General features: G+C 49.3%; 1 protein-coding gene across 2 annotated transcripts in view; it reads right to left on the bottom strand.

Annotated features, from left to right (window-relative positions):
* GTF3C1 (general transcription factor IIIC, polypeptide 1, alpha 220kDa) overlaps positions 1-20166 on the bottom strand; it is an 81854-nt gene that overhangs the window by 18665 nt on the left and 43023 nt on the right. For both annotated transcript variants that reach the window (XM_012645002.1, XM_012645003.1), the window contains exons 13-27: positions 18960-19063; positions 17963-18147; positions 16095-16367; positions 15648-15793; positions 14421-14518; positions 13864-13960; positions 13569-13746; positions 10592-10733; positions 10007-10142; positions 9477-9558; positions 9151-9339; positions 7246-7403; positions 4770-4912; positions 2605-2686; positions 647-759 (exon numbers count right to left, since the gene is read on the bottom strand). In XM_012645002.1, the coding sequence (XP_012500456.1) occupies positions 647-759; positions 2605-2686; positions 4770-4912; positions 7246-7403; positions 9151-9339; positions 9477-9558; positions 10007-10142; positions 10592-10733; positions 13569-13746; positions 13864-13960; positions 14421-14518; positions 15648-15793; positions 16095-16367; positions 17963-18147; positions 18960-19063 (2126 nt within the window). The remainder of the gene's footprint in view (positions 1-646; positions 760-2604; positions 2687-4769; positions 4913-7245; positions 7404-9150; positions 9340-9476; positions 9559-10006; positions 10143-10591; positions 10734-13568; positions 13747-13863; positions 13961-14420; positions 14519-15647; positions 15794-16094; positions 16368-17962; positions 18148-18959; positions 19064-20166) is intronic.

Genomic DNA, 20166 nt, shown 5'->3' with positions numbered 1-20166 from the left:
GGTTCACAAAAAGGAACTGATGGATGAACATCATTGCTTTATAGGAAGAAATGCAGAAACACAGTAGCTAGAGGGGCTTTTTTGATGAGGATGGTGGAGAGAAGTCACATTTGGATGACTCGTTCACAGAACTTAGGATTTAAAATTGTACAGGGTTCTGTGTTCACACGCAAGTACGTTCTTCCAGATGCTTACAGGGGTTGAGCGGGAAAAAGTGGGGCTCTAGAGTCAGACCTGCCTACGTTCAACTCCTGGCCCTGTTGCTTACAAGCACTGTGACCTTGGGCACATTACTTATAGCTCAGTGTTTCCTCATATGCAAAGTAAGCAAACTTAGCAAAAATACACCTTCCAGACAAGGAAGCCTGAATTAAGTCAACAGCAGGAACTCAATAAGAGGATGAATGCAAGTTCCTGGCGGGGTGCTCAGAAAAGTAGGCCTCTCCCTGTTTTCAGGTCACCAGTGAGAGGAGGCCAGGTGGTCCAGAAGCAAAAGAGAGGGTTAGCTGCAAGGCCTAACACAGCCACACAGGCGCTGTGTGCTTCCGGACTCGCTGACTATGGATACACCATGGCAGTCCTAGCCAGCCGACTTTTTCCTCTTGCCCTGTGAGGGTCACAAGGAACCATCCCAGAAGCCCCTTACCTGGCAAACAGCTCCTGGAGTGTGTCTGGGATTTCAAGGTTAGAATTCTTTAGGGCTGAACTGAACTTCTCCTTAAGCTTCTCCACAAACTCCTTAAACTCGTTGGCACAAACCTTTCGACATGAGAGAATGAGATGTTAAGTCCTTCTCTCCCCAAAGGAGGGCTTTGCTAAGATGCACCAAGGAACATCTTGTTGAACAAACTCCGGCACCAGCTCCATCCCAGAACCACTGACCAGCTGCCCCGTCTGCTGCAGGGTCACCTGTCGCCTGCGAAGGCTGGGCTGTGGAGGCAGCAGATGCTTGTCACTCTGCTCAGGACTCTGGAGCACCTGCTGCTGCCTAACACGATGACAGGCCTCACACCTGCATGGCTGGCACTCTCACAATGAAGAAAAGACTCAAATGATGCCCACTGGGCGCCTCCAGTCAGGCCTGTGCCCCCGTGTTGCCTCCCTCCTCCCAGGCCTGGCTCCCCCGGGTCCCCTGTGCAGCGGGCCTCCTTCCTCTCCCTCAACTCCGCACTCAACTGGTGGTCTCCAAGCCAGTCCACTCCTCTACACCTGCACTGCAGCCGTCTCCGTCCGGACCCAGCTCTGGTGAGCAAACTCATCACGTCACCTGTCTCCACTGTGACAGAATAAGTTCCTGTTCCTCCCTAGGCATTATGGCCATGCAGGACGCGCCCCTGCTGCACCTGGCTACAGCCCTGATGCTGTGCCCACAGGGCCCTGTGCTCCCTCTCCCCTCACCGCCTCTGTCTCAGCTGCTGCAGCTTTCGGGTCTAGTGCCGACACCTTTGCAAAGCCCTCTGTGGCAGACACCATGGGGCGCTTAACCTGTTCTTCCCCAGGCTTTCTTATTAGAGGAGATGGCCCAGATTTACTCCGGGGAGAGAGGATGCCCGGCCTCCCGGGACGAATCAGGGCCATCTAAGCCACTCATGGCAGCCTTGGTCCCCTGTGCTAGGTAACTATTTCCAGCCATCTGGCCCAGATCTGCTAGGGGCTCCTGGGAAAGGCTGCCCCGCACCCCCATGGGCCCCGTGCATCCCTTCTCCCCACTTCTTCTGCCCTGGGATTCTGTTGTGAGGACCTGAGCTCTAATAGCCAACTCGCAACCAAAGGGTGACCAGCATGAGGATGGCACTCAGACCACTGAGGGTGGAGAGCAAAGTGACAGAATGAACCTGGCAACTGGAGGACATCTCTGCTCTGCTGCACCAGCCCAGGACTGCCTCCTTCTGGACCGTTTGGCATTTGGGAAAATGCCTTAAGCTCCTGCTAGGTTGGGCTTTTCTGTCACTTGCATCCCAAAGCACTGCTGATCCTCCCTCCCTGACCTCTGTGGGCCTGTGCCTTCCTCTCTCCAGGAGCTGACTGTACTGTTGTGCAAGGGCTGTCTACTTCTCTGCCTGTGCCACTTGCCTATGGCTCCGTAGGGAAGGGCTGCACCTCCTTCTCCATTGGCCCTGCCTGGCACAAGGCCTGACTCACGTGCAACAGAGTCCAGTGTGAGCTCCACAAGCAAGGGCTGAGCACACTCGGGCCAAGCAGAGAACTGTGGGTCTGCAGACAGCTTCTTTCCTTTCTGGCCACCCACCCCAGCCCCATCTGGATAGAAAACTCAGAAAGAAACTCATACCCTATCTGCAAGCCTTCTAGGAAGTGTGTTTGTAATTTCTGAAGAGCTGTCCTATTCTCCTAACAAAACAGGTCCAAGGCACAGCAGCATTTCAGAGTGGCATGTCAATTTCTAACCATCTTTAAAAACTGATGCTTGAAGCCAGATCAAATGAGGTCCAAAGCCAAAGAACTGACAAATTGATTTCCCAAAAGAGCAGGAAGAAAAAAAAGCCATGTTTGTAAGGCTGGCAGAGGTACCGTGAGGCCCAGAGACAAGGCCAGCACATAGACACCGCTGCCTTCAGAGCAGGCTGAGCCCTGCACAGGTCCTACCTTTGGGTCATCATAGTCACATTTTCGATTCATGAAATCTCCAACGAGTGCTTTATCCTGGTACACCTCAGCGAGGCAAACCCTGTAGAAAGAGAAGACAAAAATGAAGTCTGGAATTACCATCCTGTCTATATTCAGAAGTATCAGAAGAATTCTGTTCCACCATTTCTGGCCTTGGCTAACCATGAAGTATGACTTACTAGTACAGCTGCTGGATGACTACAGCTTCTATGAATGAAGGATCTGGGGTGAGCCGAACCTGCCAAGTCAGGCCCTTCTTGGCTCCCTGAGCTCCCATCGTCCACCGGTAACTGAGAACGGCAGATCCCACCTGCCACTCACAGGGATTTGGCCAGGGCCAAATGAGCTGACCATGTGAAAGTGTATTTATTGTACATTGAAAAATACTATACAGGCTCTGGTGTTAATTGTCACTAAGGGCTCCGATCGCCTCCAAAGCAGGAGATTTTTCTACTCCACTAATCTTCACTTCTCCATGACGTAAGGAGAGCCGGACTTGCCCGAAAGGAAAGGAAGGGAAGACGACCAGCATTTGCTGGGCTCCTGTTAGCCAGGCACTGCAACCCTCACAAAGAGCTGGCCAGGTAGAGACTGTCATTCCATTTCACAGCTTGGGAAGGCAAAGAGTCACACAACAGGCTGGGCAGGCGGGAAGGTGTGGTTATTATGGGTAATTATGATCCTGTATCACCAGTGAGAAAACTGCCCCTGTGTAGGTAGATGCCCCTTCCTGTGGCTCAGGAGCCACATCTTGCTCCACTTCCCGGGACTGCTGCCAGGGGAAGAGGAAGGGCCTCAGCTAGGGCTCAGGAAGCCCAAGTTCAAGATCTCACTCCACTGCCAACTCCTGTCATCCTGGCCAACTTGCATCCTTTCTCTGGCCCTGTTGGATCAGGTGATCTGAGCCTTTTCAGATAAAAAGTCTAAAATCCTATGCACAGGACAAAGTGGCTTCGCACAGGACAAAGTGGCTTCACACAGGAAGGCCCCTTGTTATAACTGATTCAGTGGTTCTCAGCTAGGGCAATTCTTCCCCCTGGGGGCATCTGGAAACATTTCCGGTTGTCACAGTGGGAAGGGGAGGTGCTACTGGCATCTAGCAGGTAGAGGCCAAAGATGCTGCTAAACCTCCTACAACACACAGGATAGCCCCCACCACAAAGAATTATCTGGCCCCAAATGCCAATAGTGCCAAGGCTGAGAAACCGTGGCTAGAGTTGGGTTTCCTCCATAATCCAGGGCTGGGCTGATTTCTCTCTACAATCTGACTGACTGCAGGTAGCCTGTGGCCCAACCTGCAGCCAAGTTCTCTTCCTGATTTGTGGCAGTGGCATGAACCACCAGCCCTGTCCTATCCTGTCCCCTCCTACCCTACTCTCATGCAGGCTGCAATGCTTGGGTACCTCCCTGCACCACTCTGATGCTCTCTGGTCCTCTCCACTTAAGTCCTCCTTGTGGAGGGAGTTGGAGGAGGAACCTAGCAGGGCTGGTGGTGGCTTTATGGCCTTAGTCCTGTCAGAAGGAGATGGTGGGGCATTGGTGTTCATTATTAGTAGAGCTCTAATAATAAGCTCACTGGCAACAGGCCACAGGTGGATGCTTTTTGACTCCCAGGCAGCTGCCTTCCCCACACGTCCCAGGCCGTGGCTAGCAACACTCAGGGAACACTCAGCTCTGCCAAGAACATGGTGAGTACGTTCTCTCCAATAATCCCAGGTGCTGTCTAGCTTCTCCCTGGAGGGAGCTACGTGATGGGCCACAAAGATATTGCTCTCAAGAGCTGCTGTGAGTGCTAAAACATCAGTGAGAGTCAGCCTCTGCCTCAACCACCCGCTAGGCATGTGGTAGTCAGTGAGTCAGCCAGCCGGTCTAGCCTTCATTTCTTCCTCTACTTCTCAAGGCTGTTCTTAAGTCCAGATAACACTATGCACGTGAAAGCGTCCAGAATCATGTCTGGCCCTCAAAAAATCAATGTCAGTCTCACCACCAGCCTCTAACACTTGGGCAGCCTATCGGATAGCTCAGTGTACTCCATCTGGATTTCATACCAGCCTCGTAAGCAAACGGGATGAAAGAATAAAGAATGAACTAGAAATGTTGGAATAACCACATCATGGAGTGATGAAATTTCAAATATGGCTTACTTATAGTTCAGATAGGCTTGTGGATTTTTGACTATGTAGCGAGCTCTTCGTCCGACCGAGTGAGATGTTTTATCCAAAGACTCTTCAAAGGTAGCGTGCAGAATGTCTCGCACGACTTGCCAGGGGACAAATGGGCCCTTCACCTGGATCAAACACAGAGCCGAGACAGAATATCAGTATCCTTGGAGCCCACGTTATGGGGAATTAACGTAAAGGAGTGGGGAAAATGTGTTCTATGGAGCCTCACACCTGTCACCTCCCACGTCTACTCAATCACTTTCACTGGGTACCAACTATGTGCCTGGCATTGAGATTCGGAGCAGAGAAGAACAGGACGAGCCCTCAACGTCCAGTGGGAAGGAGTCTTTTGGCAAGTGCCATGACGGAGGTGCCCAGAGAGCGTGGGTCATACTGACTGAAGGGTAATACATTAGGGAAACTACAGGGACATAAAAGGTGCTCAATGAGAGGGTCTTCATGTCTTAATTATATACTAGGTACGCTCAGAGACATTCTGCAGCTTGTGCTTGTACGTTACATGAGTAGAAACAGAATGCACTAAATTAGCAGACTCAGGAGAACATCTCGGCCAGTAACACAAAGGAAGGCAGAGCTGACATAAGGAAGCAGCTTAATGACAGGTTATTTTTTTATATCCCCAAGAACGAGGTGGCCCAGGAAGAAGACAGTATAAGTTCCAGGGAGTGGAGTGGAGGGTCCACCAACACTGAACTGTGCAGGCCCCTCTTGGTCCCTCTAGCTGCATCAAGGGTGGGGCAGAGGGAAGGATGCCCCTCCTATCAGCGCTGCAGTGACAAAACCATTGAGGATGCAGGGAACAGGAAACATGTCATCTTTTGAGATCTTCCTTGGAGAATGGGTTGGTTGGAATTCAGGAGAAGACTGAGAGGTGTGAGAATATGGGACAAATGGTGAAGAAAAGGGATCTAGCTCTTTCTACCATCTTTTTGTGCCGTCATGATGGTGTGCATGAATGTCCTGGCTGATGGATGCTCTTAAGGGCATCAAAAATGCTAAAAAGCAAGGCAAATGCCAGGTTCTTCGCAGGCCATGTTCCAAAGTCATCATCCAGTTTCTAATTGTGATGATGAAGCACGGTTACACTGGTGAATTTGAAATCATCGATGATCACAAGCTGGGGAAATTGTTGTGAACCTCACAGGAAGGTTAAACAAGTGTGAGTGATTAGTCTCTGGTTTGATGTGCAACTCAAAGATCTAGAAAAATGGCACAATAATCTGCTCCCATCCCACCAGTTTGGTTTCATGATACTGACAACCTCAGTTTACATCATGGACCATGAAGAAGCAAGATGAAAACACACAGGAGGAAAAAATCCTGGGATTACTTTTCTAGGGATGTAATATACACTTATAAATAAAATTCCTCAGGGGATGGATCTACTGAGGCTGGAGACAAAGAGCATCCTGGGCACAGGACCTCTAACTGGGTTTCTCCTGGCTCCATGGCTGAGACCAGGATACACAACCAGGCTCTCACGAAGGTGTCTCACCTACTCTACCTGGTGGTACCACTGCCTGCGAGGGGGCCTGGATGATGGCAGAGCTCATTCTGGTGGTTTCTGAGTCAGTCTGGTTGGACGTTTGCCCACCTTGTTGCTTTCCCCACATCTTGCTACAAACTGAGATGCGGAGGACAGCACAAAGTAGCAAAATGTACAGTCTAGGAGTCAATGAGGTGTTCTGGGGAACATGGTGGGAGGCAAGCTCTGGCTTGGGCTGTGGATCCTTCTCAGAGGTAGTGACATCACAGGAAAGAGGAAGAGTTTTCTGGACACAGAGCAGGGTCCTCCCCACCCATCTACGATGCAGAGACATAGGTAGGGAGCATGTGCCAATTGTGGGGGACTACAGTATGGAGGGTAGAGCAGTGAACATGAGACACCCAGGGAGCCAGGTGGAGCTACTGTCCCCATTCCATGTGGACTGAGTCAATACTGACTGTGGGATTGCTGAGTGTAGGTGCCATGCTGGGCGCTGCAGTGAGGAGGGCAAATAGCAAGTCTCTCTGCCTTGAGGAAGAGCTGCTCCCATGGGCCAAGAGGTACCATAAGCAACAGAAACAATGTGAGAAGTGTATGTCCAAGGGACAGAGAAAGAACCCAGTAACAGAGAGGACAAGTAGTTAGTACAAGACAAATCAGAGTTTTTTAGGCAATGAGGGTGGGAGAAGGGGAGCAGGAAAGGGTCAGATTTCTGGTGAAGAGAGAGAAAGAACGGTGCTGAACTATTCTGCCTGGAGCTAGGGGAAAATTTACATGTATCTAGCTGAAGACCAAAAAGAAATTTGCAAAAATGGTATAAATTTGTAGGATTCTGGGCAATGCTTCTCCCGGCAGCCAAGTGGAGTAGACAAGGTGAGTGGGCCCAGGGCCGTGAGAAAGGGGGCAGAGTGCCGACTGGTGGCTGGGAGGGCAGGGGCTGGGGCTGAGCACCTTGGTGTTGAGGACGTTGCTGGCAATCCGGCAGAGCATGAGCAGCCCATCCTCCTGCATGGACCAGGTGACGCGCAGCCGTGTCATCCTCTGTAGGGCGCTCTGGTCCGCCTCGTCGTGGTACCGCAGCCTTTTGCTTTTTCCTCCTGGAAACTCTCCTAAAAACACCCAAGGGAGAAGAGAGGAGAAGAGGCCTCTAACAACTGATTTGGAGCTGCTACTCTGGAGAGGGGAAGGGTCCCTACCCAGCTGGTGAGATTTGACCTAGGGTATCAGTTAACAGATTCACATTGTGTCTAAAGTCATGCAAACCAACCGCAAAGTGAAAGACTCGGCTCTTTACGACAGACTTTTTGTAAACCCCTTTCATTATTCCTCTTTGGGCAGCTTTCACAGTGACGTGTTGGGTGGCCTAAATGCAGCCGCTACCTAGTTATCTGCCAATCTCCAGTCTCTCCCACTGAGACACTGAGACTTTGAAGGCAACTTGTGCAGAAGCTTATAGCACAGGGCATGCTTGCCACATGAGCAGGATCACCCACTGTAGCATCACTGGGCCCCAACCGTTTCCTTGCTCTGTGACCTCAGAGGCATTGTGTAAACCCTTGTGCACTGTGGGGACAAGACCTATGTTCCAGGGATGTCTTGAGGATTGAACAAGACGGGATATAAAATACCCAGTGCAGTGCCAGGTACAAAGTAGTCACTAAATAAATAACCCCAGTCACTAGCATTGTGGAATATTCACTATGTGTTAAACACTGGTTTAAGCTTTTTACACATACTAACTAAAAATTAGACTGTTACTTTGCACCAACCTTATGAGATGGGTACAATTATTATCACCATTTTGTCTGAAACACAGCGAGATACAGCAACTTGCCCTAGTCACACGGTTGAGTCAGCAGCAGACTTAGGATCTGAGCCTTGAGGGTTTAGCCATGAGGTTTTCCAGGGTCTTCTGCCCCAGGGAGGTGCTAACCACAGTTTCACAGGGCAGACATCATAAGCCACTGCCAATTCCAGAAGACCATTTAGTGAGTGTCTTCCAAATTAAGGCAGAAGAAAAGTGGGGCAAGGAAATTTGGAATCAAAGCGATGCCACCACCATATTTTGCCTTGTGATGAATTCAGGTCTTTGTGAGCCGGTCTCACATATGTCTGCAAGAGGCTAAACTGAGGGACCATTTCAACTGATGGAATGCTATTTGTTACAAATGGCAGCTAAATAAAACAGGTTCCTATTTAAACATTCTGTTTTTATCTGAAATAGCTACAGCCTTCAGATGGTTGTTAAAACATATGGACCACTTAGGTGATATAAAAGTCGTCTAAAAAATAGACACTGGTCTCCTTACCAGCCCCCTTCTGCTATAAATACTGGCCAGATGAGGAATCCAAATGGCAACTAAAGGCACCACGCCAGGGGCCACGGCAGATCAGAAGAGATTCTGTAGGCTTACTTGAACCCCAGATATCCTCTGATTTAAAAATACAGCATGCCTTTGAACTTTGGCCCAATTAGCGAAAATGCAGACATTAAAAGGTAAACCAAAAGAACAACAGGATTTTCGCTGGTTGTGATGAGGTTTTTGCTAAGGTTTTTTCAGTTGTGATGAAATTAGAAATACGAACTGAGGGAGTTACTAAAGTAAGAGACTCTACAAAAAACAAAGACAGGGAAAGCAGGGGAAGCATATGGGAAATTCAAGGCTCTCTCAGCCTGCCAGATGGGTTTGGGAAATAAAACGACCATCACACAGAGCTAGTGCTACAAATCAGGGGAAAATGGGAGCCTGCGTCTGAGGGCAGAGCTCAGGCCCAGCTGGGGTGAGACTATCGCACGTCTCCAAGATGTAGCTTACAAAGATAAGACCCGGAAAATGCAAACAATCATCATGCAACCTTTTCTCTTCCTCTTGATCTTCTTTCCAGGGTCCTTCTTCAGCCGTTTCCGCTTCTGGCTTTTCCCACCCCTCACTCTCCGGTTTCTGTCCAGGGTGGGCTCTCGGTCAATCTCAAACTGTTCTTCCCTGTCAGCGCAGAGCTCGGAGCCTGCTCTTGCTTCTCCCCAAATATTCAACCTGCCATTGCCTAGAAATAAGCACAGAAGACAACAGTTCTGGAACGAGCTCTGCAAAGGCCGAAAAGGCCAAATTGAACACAGGGTGGTCGCTTTGGCGTGAACTGGTACCATGTTTATTTCTGGGGTCAGCTCCCAGCACACGTACCTCCGGCACTGAGTGGCAGTGGGCGCTTGGACAGGAACGTCTGGAGCCTCACCGTGAGCCCACTCTCCGCAGTGGTGTTCTCCTAAAAACCAAGCATGGTGCTGCAGTGAAGCATGAGCTTCCACGAATTCCCAGGAGCTCAGAGCAACAAACGCACTAAGATGCACAGTCTCTAAGGACGCCAAAGACTGCTGTACAGGACTGCCAGGGCCTGGCCCAGGCTGCTTTGGAGGGCAGAGCCACTTTATCAGTGTACACACACTCCCTCTGGAGGACCTGTGTCACCCAGACTTTTCATTCCCTCCTTAAAAAGGAAAACCTGTCCGTGTCACAAAGTAAGTTAGAATCCATTGGAAAAAAAATAGGTCAGGCAGACATTTAAGGGGCCTGAGGTACCTTCAGTACAAATGGAAGATATTTGTGTCTCTGGTCAATTTTGATTTTTGCCAATTCAGAAACTGTGAATAGGGACAGGAGGAGGATGAGCAGTGGTGACACCCCGAGGTGGTGGTCACAGCCCCAGAGCCCACCTTTCTGGCTTTGTTGATGATATAGCTGGTCCAGATCCAGTTGCGCTTTAGGTGTCCATAGAAACTGGAATCCAGGCCAGCGGCTCCCAGCCCATCTCCAGGGATCAAGCCTTCATCCACAACCTCACGGCTCCCACTGAGACAGGAAACAAACAGAAAAGAACCTTCCTCAGGCTCAAATAGAAAAGAGAATGTATGGCATGGGGTGGGGGGCATTTATTTATAACTAACTTCAACCTTCCCAGAAAAACACCCAGCAGGTAGAAGTGAAGATTTTGGGGCCCTAGTGCTGGCAGGTTTCCACTTTTGCAAGGTAAGTCAAAAATCCAGATTTTTATATCACATTTCCAATGTGAATTTAAACAACTGATTGAACATTTAAAAGCAATATGTGGGCTAAAAAAAGTAAGTCTAGGGTAAGCTTTGGCCTGTGGCCAGCAATTTCCAGCCTGTGCACCAGAGATGCAGGCCTGCTGGTCTGACATCCTCAGCCCACAGGGCGGAATAGGGTATCTGGGACGAGCACCACCGCAGCCCTGTGCTGGGCCCGTGCTTGGGGATGGCCCGTGGGGGGACAGGACGCACGTGGTATACTCCATCATGGCACACTTGCGCTCCAGGTTGTGCTTGTCGATGGCGCTCTCTTGCTCCTTCTGCAGGCTGCCCTCCTCGTCACTGCCCTGGTCCGGGCTGCTGCTCTTCCTGACGCGTGGGCAGCGCACCACGCCTAGAAAACCGAACACGAGCGTGACTGTCACACCTTCCTACTGCGGCTCCAGTGGTTACAACAAGCTGCTAGGTGAGGAGAGTGGATTCCCATCTGTGAAAAGGCTCCCCAACCAGATGAGGGGGTCTGAAAGTGGCAGAACCTCTTCATACAAAATGCCTCATAAAAGGGAGTCCGAGGGAGCAAGGAAGTGAGTTAAAACGCTGGCGGGTGAACCTGAGAAAAGGGTCTATGTCAGGCTGACCCGGCTAAGGACGGAAGGCAGACAGGAATCAGAGAGCCCAACAGGCTCGGGGAGTCCAGAGCAGAAGAAAGTCAGGCCATCTTGCCTGGACCTCTGGAAATTGGAAATTGGAAACTGGAAAGCCCTGGGAGATGCTGTGAGCCAGCACGCAGAAGCCACAGCAGAAATGACTACACTGGGTGGCAGAGCAGGGACCAGGAGGGACCTGCACAGACAGCTGAGATGGCGTCACAGTGTTCCTGGGCCTCACTCGGCTCCACGAGCAGCCAGATGTCTCCTGAGTGCTAAAGAGGTGCACTAATGTAGTTGAGAAATTATATTCAGTTATCCTACAATAAAGAAAATTACATTTCTTGCAAAAAAATATGAATTATACAACTATAACTATTTGCTTGATTAGGTGAGGGAAGGTTAGGTTAGTTTGCAAGACTGTCAAAGACATTCTCACAATATGCTCAGATAGACACTGTGGCTCGATGGTGTGACCCGTGGGGGCCAGAGGCAGTGGGAACTCATGCCCCATAGCTCACAGCTGGAACTTTACATAAAACACCTCATCCAGGCTTCACCTCAGCCCCATATGGTGGTGGCAGTGGTGCTCTCAGTTTAGAAATAAAGAAACTAAGGCTAAGGAGGTTACAAATAGCTTGGCCAAGGTCATCCATTTGAATGGACACTCCAAACGGGGACTACTTAAGGCAATGCTTCTTATGTATGAATAACAGCGGCCCACCAAGCTGTTACTCTTGTGCATGCGAACTTTCGGGCAGCACCTGCTTTAAAAAGATGATTCATCTTATTATATGATGCTCTTCCCTCAGTCCTTGGGGCAGAACCTTTTCAAATGTTTGTTGAATGAAGAGACAATCAATGCCTGATTCATGGATTCAATAAGCGTCTGACATTTCTGCTCTTGAACACTAAAAGGGATGGAAATTCACCAATTATCAGGCCTGAAAAACTTTGGTGCAAATTACATGCTGGTTCACAAATTTTTATCTAGGTATAAAATGTGGGGGAATTAGGGCATTATTAAAATCTAAAGTGGTAAAAGCCTACCTAGCTTACTACCGAATGCCAGAAGATTCTATGAAACATACTGTTCTCAAATTTGTCTGGACCCATCAAAGTTTCTAAATGCAAGTACTCATTACTTGGCTGGCATTAAATAATTACCAAATAACTGTGTGATGCCTGCTATGCAAAAATCAACGTGTGATATGGATCTTTCCGCCCTGTGATGAGAGGAACAGAATATAATTCCTCTCGCAGGTGCAAACTGAATGTGGCATCCTTTTCCTCCTGGCAGAGGTGGCAAGAAAAGACCAGATGGAGAATGGCCTGGAGGAAAGAGCACTGGAGTGGAGGCTCTATTGCCATCCACAAATCCCTCCACTGATTCGATAAACATTCACGGGACGTCGACTGTGTACCAGGCACTTTGCAACACCCTGGGGATAGAAGCCAAATTTCCCATGCTCAAGGAACTCACAGGAGGAAATGGGATGATGGCAATGAAGATGCTAGAAAGGCTTTCTCAGAGAGGTGATGCTTGAAGCAGGAGGGGCCACGTGTGAGGCGAGCACGGGTGGGAGGGCCAGCGAGGGAGGGGAAAGGATATGAACAAAGGCCCCACCCAAAGCCCAACTCAGCCAACCAATTCACATGGACATCTGGGCAGTTCTTCCTCTGAAACACTTCCCACTGCCACCACCCTTTACCCACCCCCAGCCCCCTGCTGCCACCACCAGTGGACGTCTCTCCTGGATAGGGTCACACTCTCTTACTGGCCTCCCTGTTTCCGCTCCGCTCTTGTGCCCCTAGCCTAGCCCATTCTCCACACAGCAGCCAGGTGAGCTCTTAAAAACATGGGTTACTTGGTACTCCCTGCTTACAACCTCCCATGGCTCCTCATTGCCCCTCCAATAAATGCAAACTCCGCCGTGTCCTGCACTGGCTCCTGCCACTTCTCTACTCTCGGCAGCCAGCTTCCTCCCACCCGTGCTGGCCTCTTCTTCTCTTTCTCCAACGTGCTGTTCGAGGCCTCTGCCTGTGCCATTGCTCCTGCCTGGGGTGTCCTCCCAGCTTTGGCCATGGCTGGTGCAGCCTCATCCTTTAGGGCTCAGCTCAAATGTCTCCTCCTCAGCAAGGCTGTTCCTGAGCCCTGGAATCCACATCACCCTGTATGCCACGACGGCACACGGCACACTCCGAAGCACTCTTGTGAGCTGAGTCTCTTCTTTACTGGAATGTAAGCCTCATGAAGGCAGGGCAGGGTGTGTTCTCACTGCTGCATGGGCAGACCCAGGAAATGACACAGAGCAGGTGTCCAATAAGTACCCACTCAGTGAACAAGTACATGAAGACAAGGGGGGCTGCTTGGGCTCGACTGGATAGGGGACCGGAAGCCGGCCCCATCCAAGGCTCATCACTCTCTTTCTAAGGGAGCCCCAGGGGCGTTCCAGGCCTCTAGGAGCAGTCCGAAAACCACCAGATTAGGCGACTTCTAGGCACTTCTAGCTCTAAATCCCAATTATCACACAGAAAGGAAGGGGAACAGCAAGGCCCAGCAAAAGACAGATGGTACCTACCTAGTGGGGTATTGAGGCAGACGCACTGCAGATCAAACCAGTAGTTTTCCACATCCTGCATTGAGTTGAGGACATAGAGTCGCCTTTCGAAGGGCCGGCTGCTGTGGGCAAGGTTGTAATGTGGGTCGCAGATGGTGGTGTCAACGATGACTGCGTTCTTCTTTAAGAAAATAAAGACCTACAGGAGATAACCGATGGGGAGAGAGGAGCACCTCAGGATCAGCGTCGGGTCTGGCTGTTTGGAAACTGCATTTGACAGTCAGGACCACTTTCGTTTGGCTTGAAAAGACATTACCTGATCTTTATCCTGAAACTTTTCCGTGGGACCAAACTGTAGCAGCCCCATGTAGCACAGCCTCTGAAGGTTCTCCACCACTGAAAAAATGTAACGCCTGGAAGACAGAAGGGGCGGCAGAGGTCCGCATCTGGGGCAAGGGGTGTGGCTCACTTCTTCTCTTTCCTACCTGGTGCTACCAGGAGGACTGTCCTCAGGCCCGTGCTGTCTCAGGGCCCAGAATCACCCTTCCCAACGTCCAACCAGGGCAATGGAGCATTGACCCTACACTTATGGTTACACTTGGAAAGCAAAAATAATGAAAGGAAAAAAGAAAAAAACTTCAATGCTTGTAGGCTAGCAGCAGATTGTGCTTTAAAAGAACCCTGAAATCAAGTATTAATAATAAAATTTACCAGCCATACTTCATTGGTGACTGAATTAATAAAAACCTTGAATGTTTATTACCTGGAAGGCAGAAACTTTTACCTCTTCCTGGTGAATGATTACTCAGCACCCTAACTTCTAGGGGCCTGTTTGGACCCGAAGCCACTTTGGGTCAGGTTCAATGGCCTCACCTCTTGTACAGGAGCTGCTGCCGGATGGGCCTGGGGAGAAACCGGATCAGCGTGTGCTTCTTTAGAGGGTCATTCAGAAACTCCTCCAGGTTGTCCACCTAGAGCGATTTTCAGGTTCAGCTCACCCTGCAGGCCAGGGTGAACTGCAGGAATCACGAAGAAATATTCACCGCTGTCTTCCGACTGCCACCTCCCTGAACCTGCCCACGGGCCCCTCCTTCCTGTCTCTCCAAATGCCCCTTTCTCTGCCTCTGGTCTCGCCACCCCGCTTACAGCCCATCCACCACACTGCTGGGGGCAATAAACGAGCAGCCTTATATCCTGCTGTGGGCATACAGATTGCTAAAACATCTCTGGGGGGCAATGTGGGAGTATATTTATTTATATTACACAAAAAAAGAAGAGGAACGCTCGCTCCCTTTGAAGCCAGCAATTCCACCCCCACCCCTTACCCTACAGAAAAATGGTGGAGCTGCCCACAGCTATGTCTACCAAAAAGTATTCATCAACATGCCATTTATAATAGCAAGAAAGTGGAATTTAAATGTCCCAAAATAGAAAATATTATTGGTTAAATAAATCAGAGTACATGCATAAGTAGGAATGCTATGAATCTACTTAATATCAAGTTAAAAAAGTTAATGATGTGGAAAATATGATACATTGTTCAGTCAAAAGAACAGATAATAAAAGAGTAAATACAATTTCAATTGAGTTTAGAAAAAGGGAGATTACACACACACACACACACACACACACACACACACACATGGCACAGTAACAAAAATTAGAAGAAAATGTACCAAAAACATTAGCAGTGATTATATCTGAGGGATGAGTTGTGGGTAATTTCTATTTTCTCCTTTTTCTATATTTACTAAATTTCTAAAAAACATTTTTATTGTTGTACCATAATTATTTGTCTTTCTGTCTATCCACCTACCTACTTATTGACAGATCTAAAAGAATGAGCCATGAGTGAGTAAAAAAAATAAAAAATAAAAAAATAAAAGAACAAGCCTTTGAAGTATTTACCCTTGACCAATCATCCACCCATCTACCCAATTATCTATTTAATCTAATCTATCTAGAAGAACAAAACCTTAAAGTATTTTCCCTTGACTGACCATCCATCCATCCATCTATCCTGAAGTATTTTCCCTTGACCAGGGGAGTGGAGGGCCTTCCGCTCAAGAGGAACTGTGATGGCCCCAGAGTCACCGGTACCTTGTAGCTGACTTGCACGATCTGGACAAAGATGGAGAGCGGCAGACAGAGGAGAATGTCACTGACGAGAGCCCAGCCGAATCCAAAGTCCCTGTGGACTGGGATGGGAGGGATGTAGCGCATCCACGAGGCTTCATCCACATATACTAGGAAAAAAATCAGAGTCACTCCCAGCAGACAGGATCCCAGTCACAATGGTGACATCTCCCAGCAGGTCTTGGTTCCTTTACCACAAACTTGGGCAAAACCCCACTTGTCAGGCAGGAAGGAGGAGGACACAGGAAGCCTGGAGGTTCAGGGCGTTTGGATTATGCTCCATTTGGATCAGGGGATTGTGTTGGGACACAGCCAATTCAGATCAGGATAAGGAACCATCCGTTGTGTTTCTCCCCTGGATCCTACCAAGGCCTGCCTGCCCTGGGTGCAGGCATGGTGGGGGCATCTCACCTGTCTCTGTGGCAAGCTCCACTTCAGCCTCCCAGGTGATGCCTTCTTGGTTGTCTTTGGATAGGGAGGCCTCCCAGACACTTCTAGAGGATGAGGCCTGGGCTCCTGCCCTGCCCGGCTGCTGCTTTCCTGTTCTTCTTTCACTGATGTGACTCGGCTTCTCCACTGTGTTGCTGGCAGGGTGCCCATAGATCAGGTACCACAGAAACATGTGGACCACCCGCAGGCGAGGCATTTTGGGCAGAAACCCCAGAGAACGCCCAAGTCCAGGAACTGAAGCAAGAAATGGAAAGGGCGGTGCTTGAAATATCCCCGATTGGATTCAGTTCAATTCATTCGAGAACCATTGAGTGCCACTATGTGCCAGGTGCTAGGGCGATGGCAAATAGTCGTATTCTCTTAGAGCTCACTTTCTAGTGGGCGAGGACAGACAATAAATGCCGAAAATAGCACATCAGATGGAAATAACTGATGCAGAAAATAAAGCAAGGATGGGAGAAAGGCTGTAATTCTACATGCAGAGGCCGGGAAAGGCCTCGCTGAGGAGAGGCTTTGGAGTGAAGTCCTCAGGTCGGTGAGGGAGCAAGCTGTGCAGGTATCTGGAGATGCGCAGACCAGGCTTGCAAGGTGCCTGAGACGGGTGCGTGCCTGGCACACTGCAGGAAGCCAGGAGGCTGGAGGGCAGGTGGAGCAGGAAGGAGGAGCGTGCAGGAGCTGAGGCTGCAGTATAATGGAGAAGGGAACCAGCAAGGAGGGGCTGAGAGGTTGCTGGATAAGGACTTCTGGCTTGATGGGAACTACGCCAAATATTCCACAATCTTGGCTCTTTTAAAGTACCTCATTTCTTTGTTGATGCAAATAAACTGTTCCCTAATTTTCCTTAGTGAGAGAGGACAGGTGTGAGACAAGGAATAAGAGGGTGGTGAGACACGTGCCCAGAAGGCGGACTGAAGAACACACTCACTGCTTGTGCTCTACCCAGGTGCACGTGCTGTTCAGCTACACATACTTGTGCCCCTGTTTCTCCTTAATCTGACCTTTACTAGCATGGGAAACTTGCATGGCTGTTGACAGACAGATGAAATTATGCCACTAATAGATCCCAACGTGAGGAAAGATGAATTCCTTCTGCTGAATATCCTTGGGCCGGAACATTTGCAAGAGAAACCACGCGAGTAAAGGCCACGCTATGGGACTGGAGCCTCAGAAAGGGAAGTCACATAAACGACCTCTTCCACTTGGAATCCCTGGGTCTGCTGTGCCTGATACCAGGTGCTGCTTGGCAGAGGTCTGGGCCCTGGTGAGGCAAGTCTGCCCTTCCTGCAACCAGCACACACTCCGTGGCCAGGAAAGGAGCCGGCATCTGAGTATAAAGCCCTGGCCACCTGCCCTTGCTCAGCACAAGTTTATGTCAGAGCGGCTCATGGGGAATGAGTGAGGAGGTGACCCCGTTAGAGACCTGACTCTGGGAAAATTACATGAGTGCTCAGACTCAGCAATGACTGTGCTGCCGGAGGATTTGTGGGGTCAGGACGGGGAGAGATTTTCTGTGGTTTATAGAATGTTCCAGCCCAAGGATATTCAGCAGAAGGAATTATTCTTTCCCTTTATTGGGATCTAGCACAATTTCATCTGAGTCTCTCAGCAGCCTTTTGAGGTATGCCAGGCAGAATTATCCCCATTTTGCAGATAGAGAAACAGATGCTGGCAGAAATTATGTGGCCAGTCCGCCTGATCCAGTCAGTAATTCAGACCCAATTCTTCTAGCTGTAGCTCAGAGCTCAGATGGAGACGAACATCAAATAATTCAAACATCATCATGCAAACAACAAAGAAAAGACGAACACAGATGAGAAGCTGCTTTTTACCTACAACAGGATTATAATTTCTAAGCTGGGTTATGCCCATTTTCTCATCACTTTTTTTCGTCCGTCCACTTTCTGATTTAGAGGAAGCACTTAGGTGAGAGTCTTCTGATCCACTTGGGCCCTCTTTTCCTTGACTTTCTTCCTCTGCCTCCCCTTGGGGCGCTGAAGGCTGGGAAACTTTAACCCTGCAGTTAAAATACAAGATGCAATAATAAGTAGAAAAAACCAAGGTCTGGGAGAAAGGACAGGGTCTGTCTGCATGAATCGGAGGAAGCCATCAGGCCCAGGGGCTTCAAACTCAACTGCCCGTAGGAGCCAGGCAGATGACACAAACAAATAAAATTTATGTCAGGTCACTGAGACATTTTGGGGGTGGTGGGGACTGTGGAACCATGGGGAGGGGACCCCCACAAGAGCAGCTGCCACCTTGTGAGAAAAGGAGCCCAATGTACTAGGTCTTCTCGCACTTTCAAAAATGCCAGAAATCAGGAATTTTATGAGAAACAAATTGGCAACTGATTCAAAGTATATGTGGCCAATACTTGGCAGACTACGCAAACCCGTGTCTGCAAGACAGATCAGCCTTCGCCCACCAGGGGCCATCTCTAGTTGAGATACAGCTAAGAACTTTCACCACTGAGTTTTTTCTCGGCCAATTAGACAGTTTATGAATAAAGCTAGAGAAAATCTCAGAAAGGCAACCAGAATCATTTTAAGCCATTGTGAACTGAGCCGAGTTTCAGACGTCAGAGGCCTATGACTGGGAGTGTTCTGTCCACTAAACATTAGTATTTTCATCTTAAAGAATCTAGAAATTGCTCCTTGTTTAGACTAGGGGATCATGAACCACAAACTCTGAAGCGATGAATTCACTGATTTTATTTATAAAATAAATTCACTGATTTATAAATAAAGGACTTTGGGGAAACTGCTTCAGGACGGAACACACAGGCTGAGGCAGCCTTGCTGTGGATTATTCCTGGGAACCGTCACTTGCCTGTTGGCTGTGCTTGAATTGGAGATCCGGAAGCGAACCTGCTCAATGGCACTTCTCACGAGAGGGTCATTCTGGTCCATGGACGGGTGCACTACCAGGTCCACCTGCAGAGAGAGAGGTCAGAGTGTTGCAAAGGGCAGGGGAAGAGCTGAGCGAGACTTGGCTCCACAACTCAGTCCCTTAGCGGAACGCTGGTTACACTTTTTTCATTAACATTTCCAAAAGAAAATTATGAGACTGAAGCAAAATGAGCTGCTAAACAGTTTGCCCTTACAGCTACTGGCATCAAAATCCCTCAAGTGACCAAGCGATCAAGCTCTGCCATCAGCCCTGTGGCTTTTCTGCTTGGCTGAGGAATTCTCGCCTGGACAGAGCCTTCCAACCTGCAGTTCCCTCGCTGGCCTGTCATAGCCCACTGGTCTCTGCAGTGACCCGATGGGCTGTTCCCAAAGCCCCGCTCCCGCTATCTGAGAATTTCCCGGTTGCTCGTGAATCCTGAGGGCTTCCATTTGAAAAAGGTAAGCAGCTTTCATTAATCTCCCCTCTCTGAGAGCGCCATCATGGGACTCCTGCCAGGCGCACTTCCAAACAAACTGGAAGAGGATTTAGGCTGCTTTTGTTGGTCTTTACCTTTTCCGAGCTACCGGAGCTGAACGGTTAAGGTGGTTATCATTTCGTGAGAGATACAGAATGAAAAATGGAAACTGTGCAGAAGGGAAGGAACTTTAACGCCCAGCAGATAGAGGTGGAGTTGAGCAGCTGCGCCATGGATGGCAAGGCACGATGACCTGGGCACCTAGACAGCCAGGATTCTTGTCTGTCTTTGTCACTGGTAGGAGACGGCGAGGTACGGTTGTCTGAGCATCAACTCTGGCCAGCAGTTTCATGCCAAAAATGGGCTCAGATAGGTTTGGAAACAGGGAATAGGCAGCAACACCTAGATGAAGGCTCTACACAGAGCCTTGGGTCATTATCTCCAGATCCTCCTTTGTAAAATGAGGACACCACCTCCCACATACACACACTGAGCTGCCGACTTGTTGCTTTTGTCAGGCTCAGATGAGATACAGTTCAGTAAAATCTTCGAGAATTTAAAAGCATGGTACAAATACACAACACTCACATCTCCCTACTTTCCACTGTGAAATGGCCCAGCAAACTGCCCAAAGGCACAACAGTCAGGGCAGGACACAGAAGCAAAAGCAAA

This window comes from Propithecus coquereli, unplaced genomic scaffold (assembly GCF_000956105.1).
Source record: "Propithecus coquereli isolate 6110/MARCELLA unplaced genomic scaffold, Pcoq_1.0 Scaffold223, whole genome shotgun sequence".
Classification (NCBI taxonomy): Eukaryota; Metazoa; Chordata; class Mammalia; order Primates; family Indriidae; genus Propithecus; species Propithecus coquereli.
The sequence above is the reverse complement of the archived record's forward strand: the minus strand, read 5'-3'. Positions and strand labels throughout refer to the sequence as shown.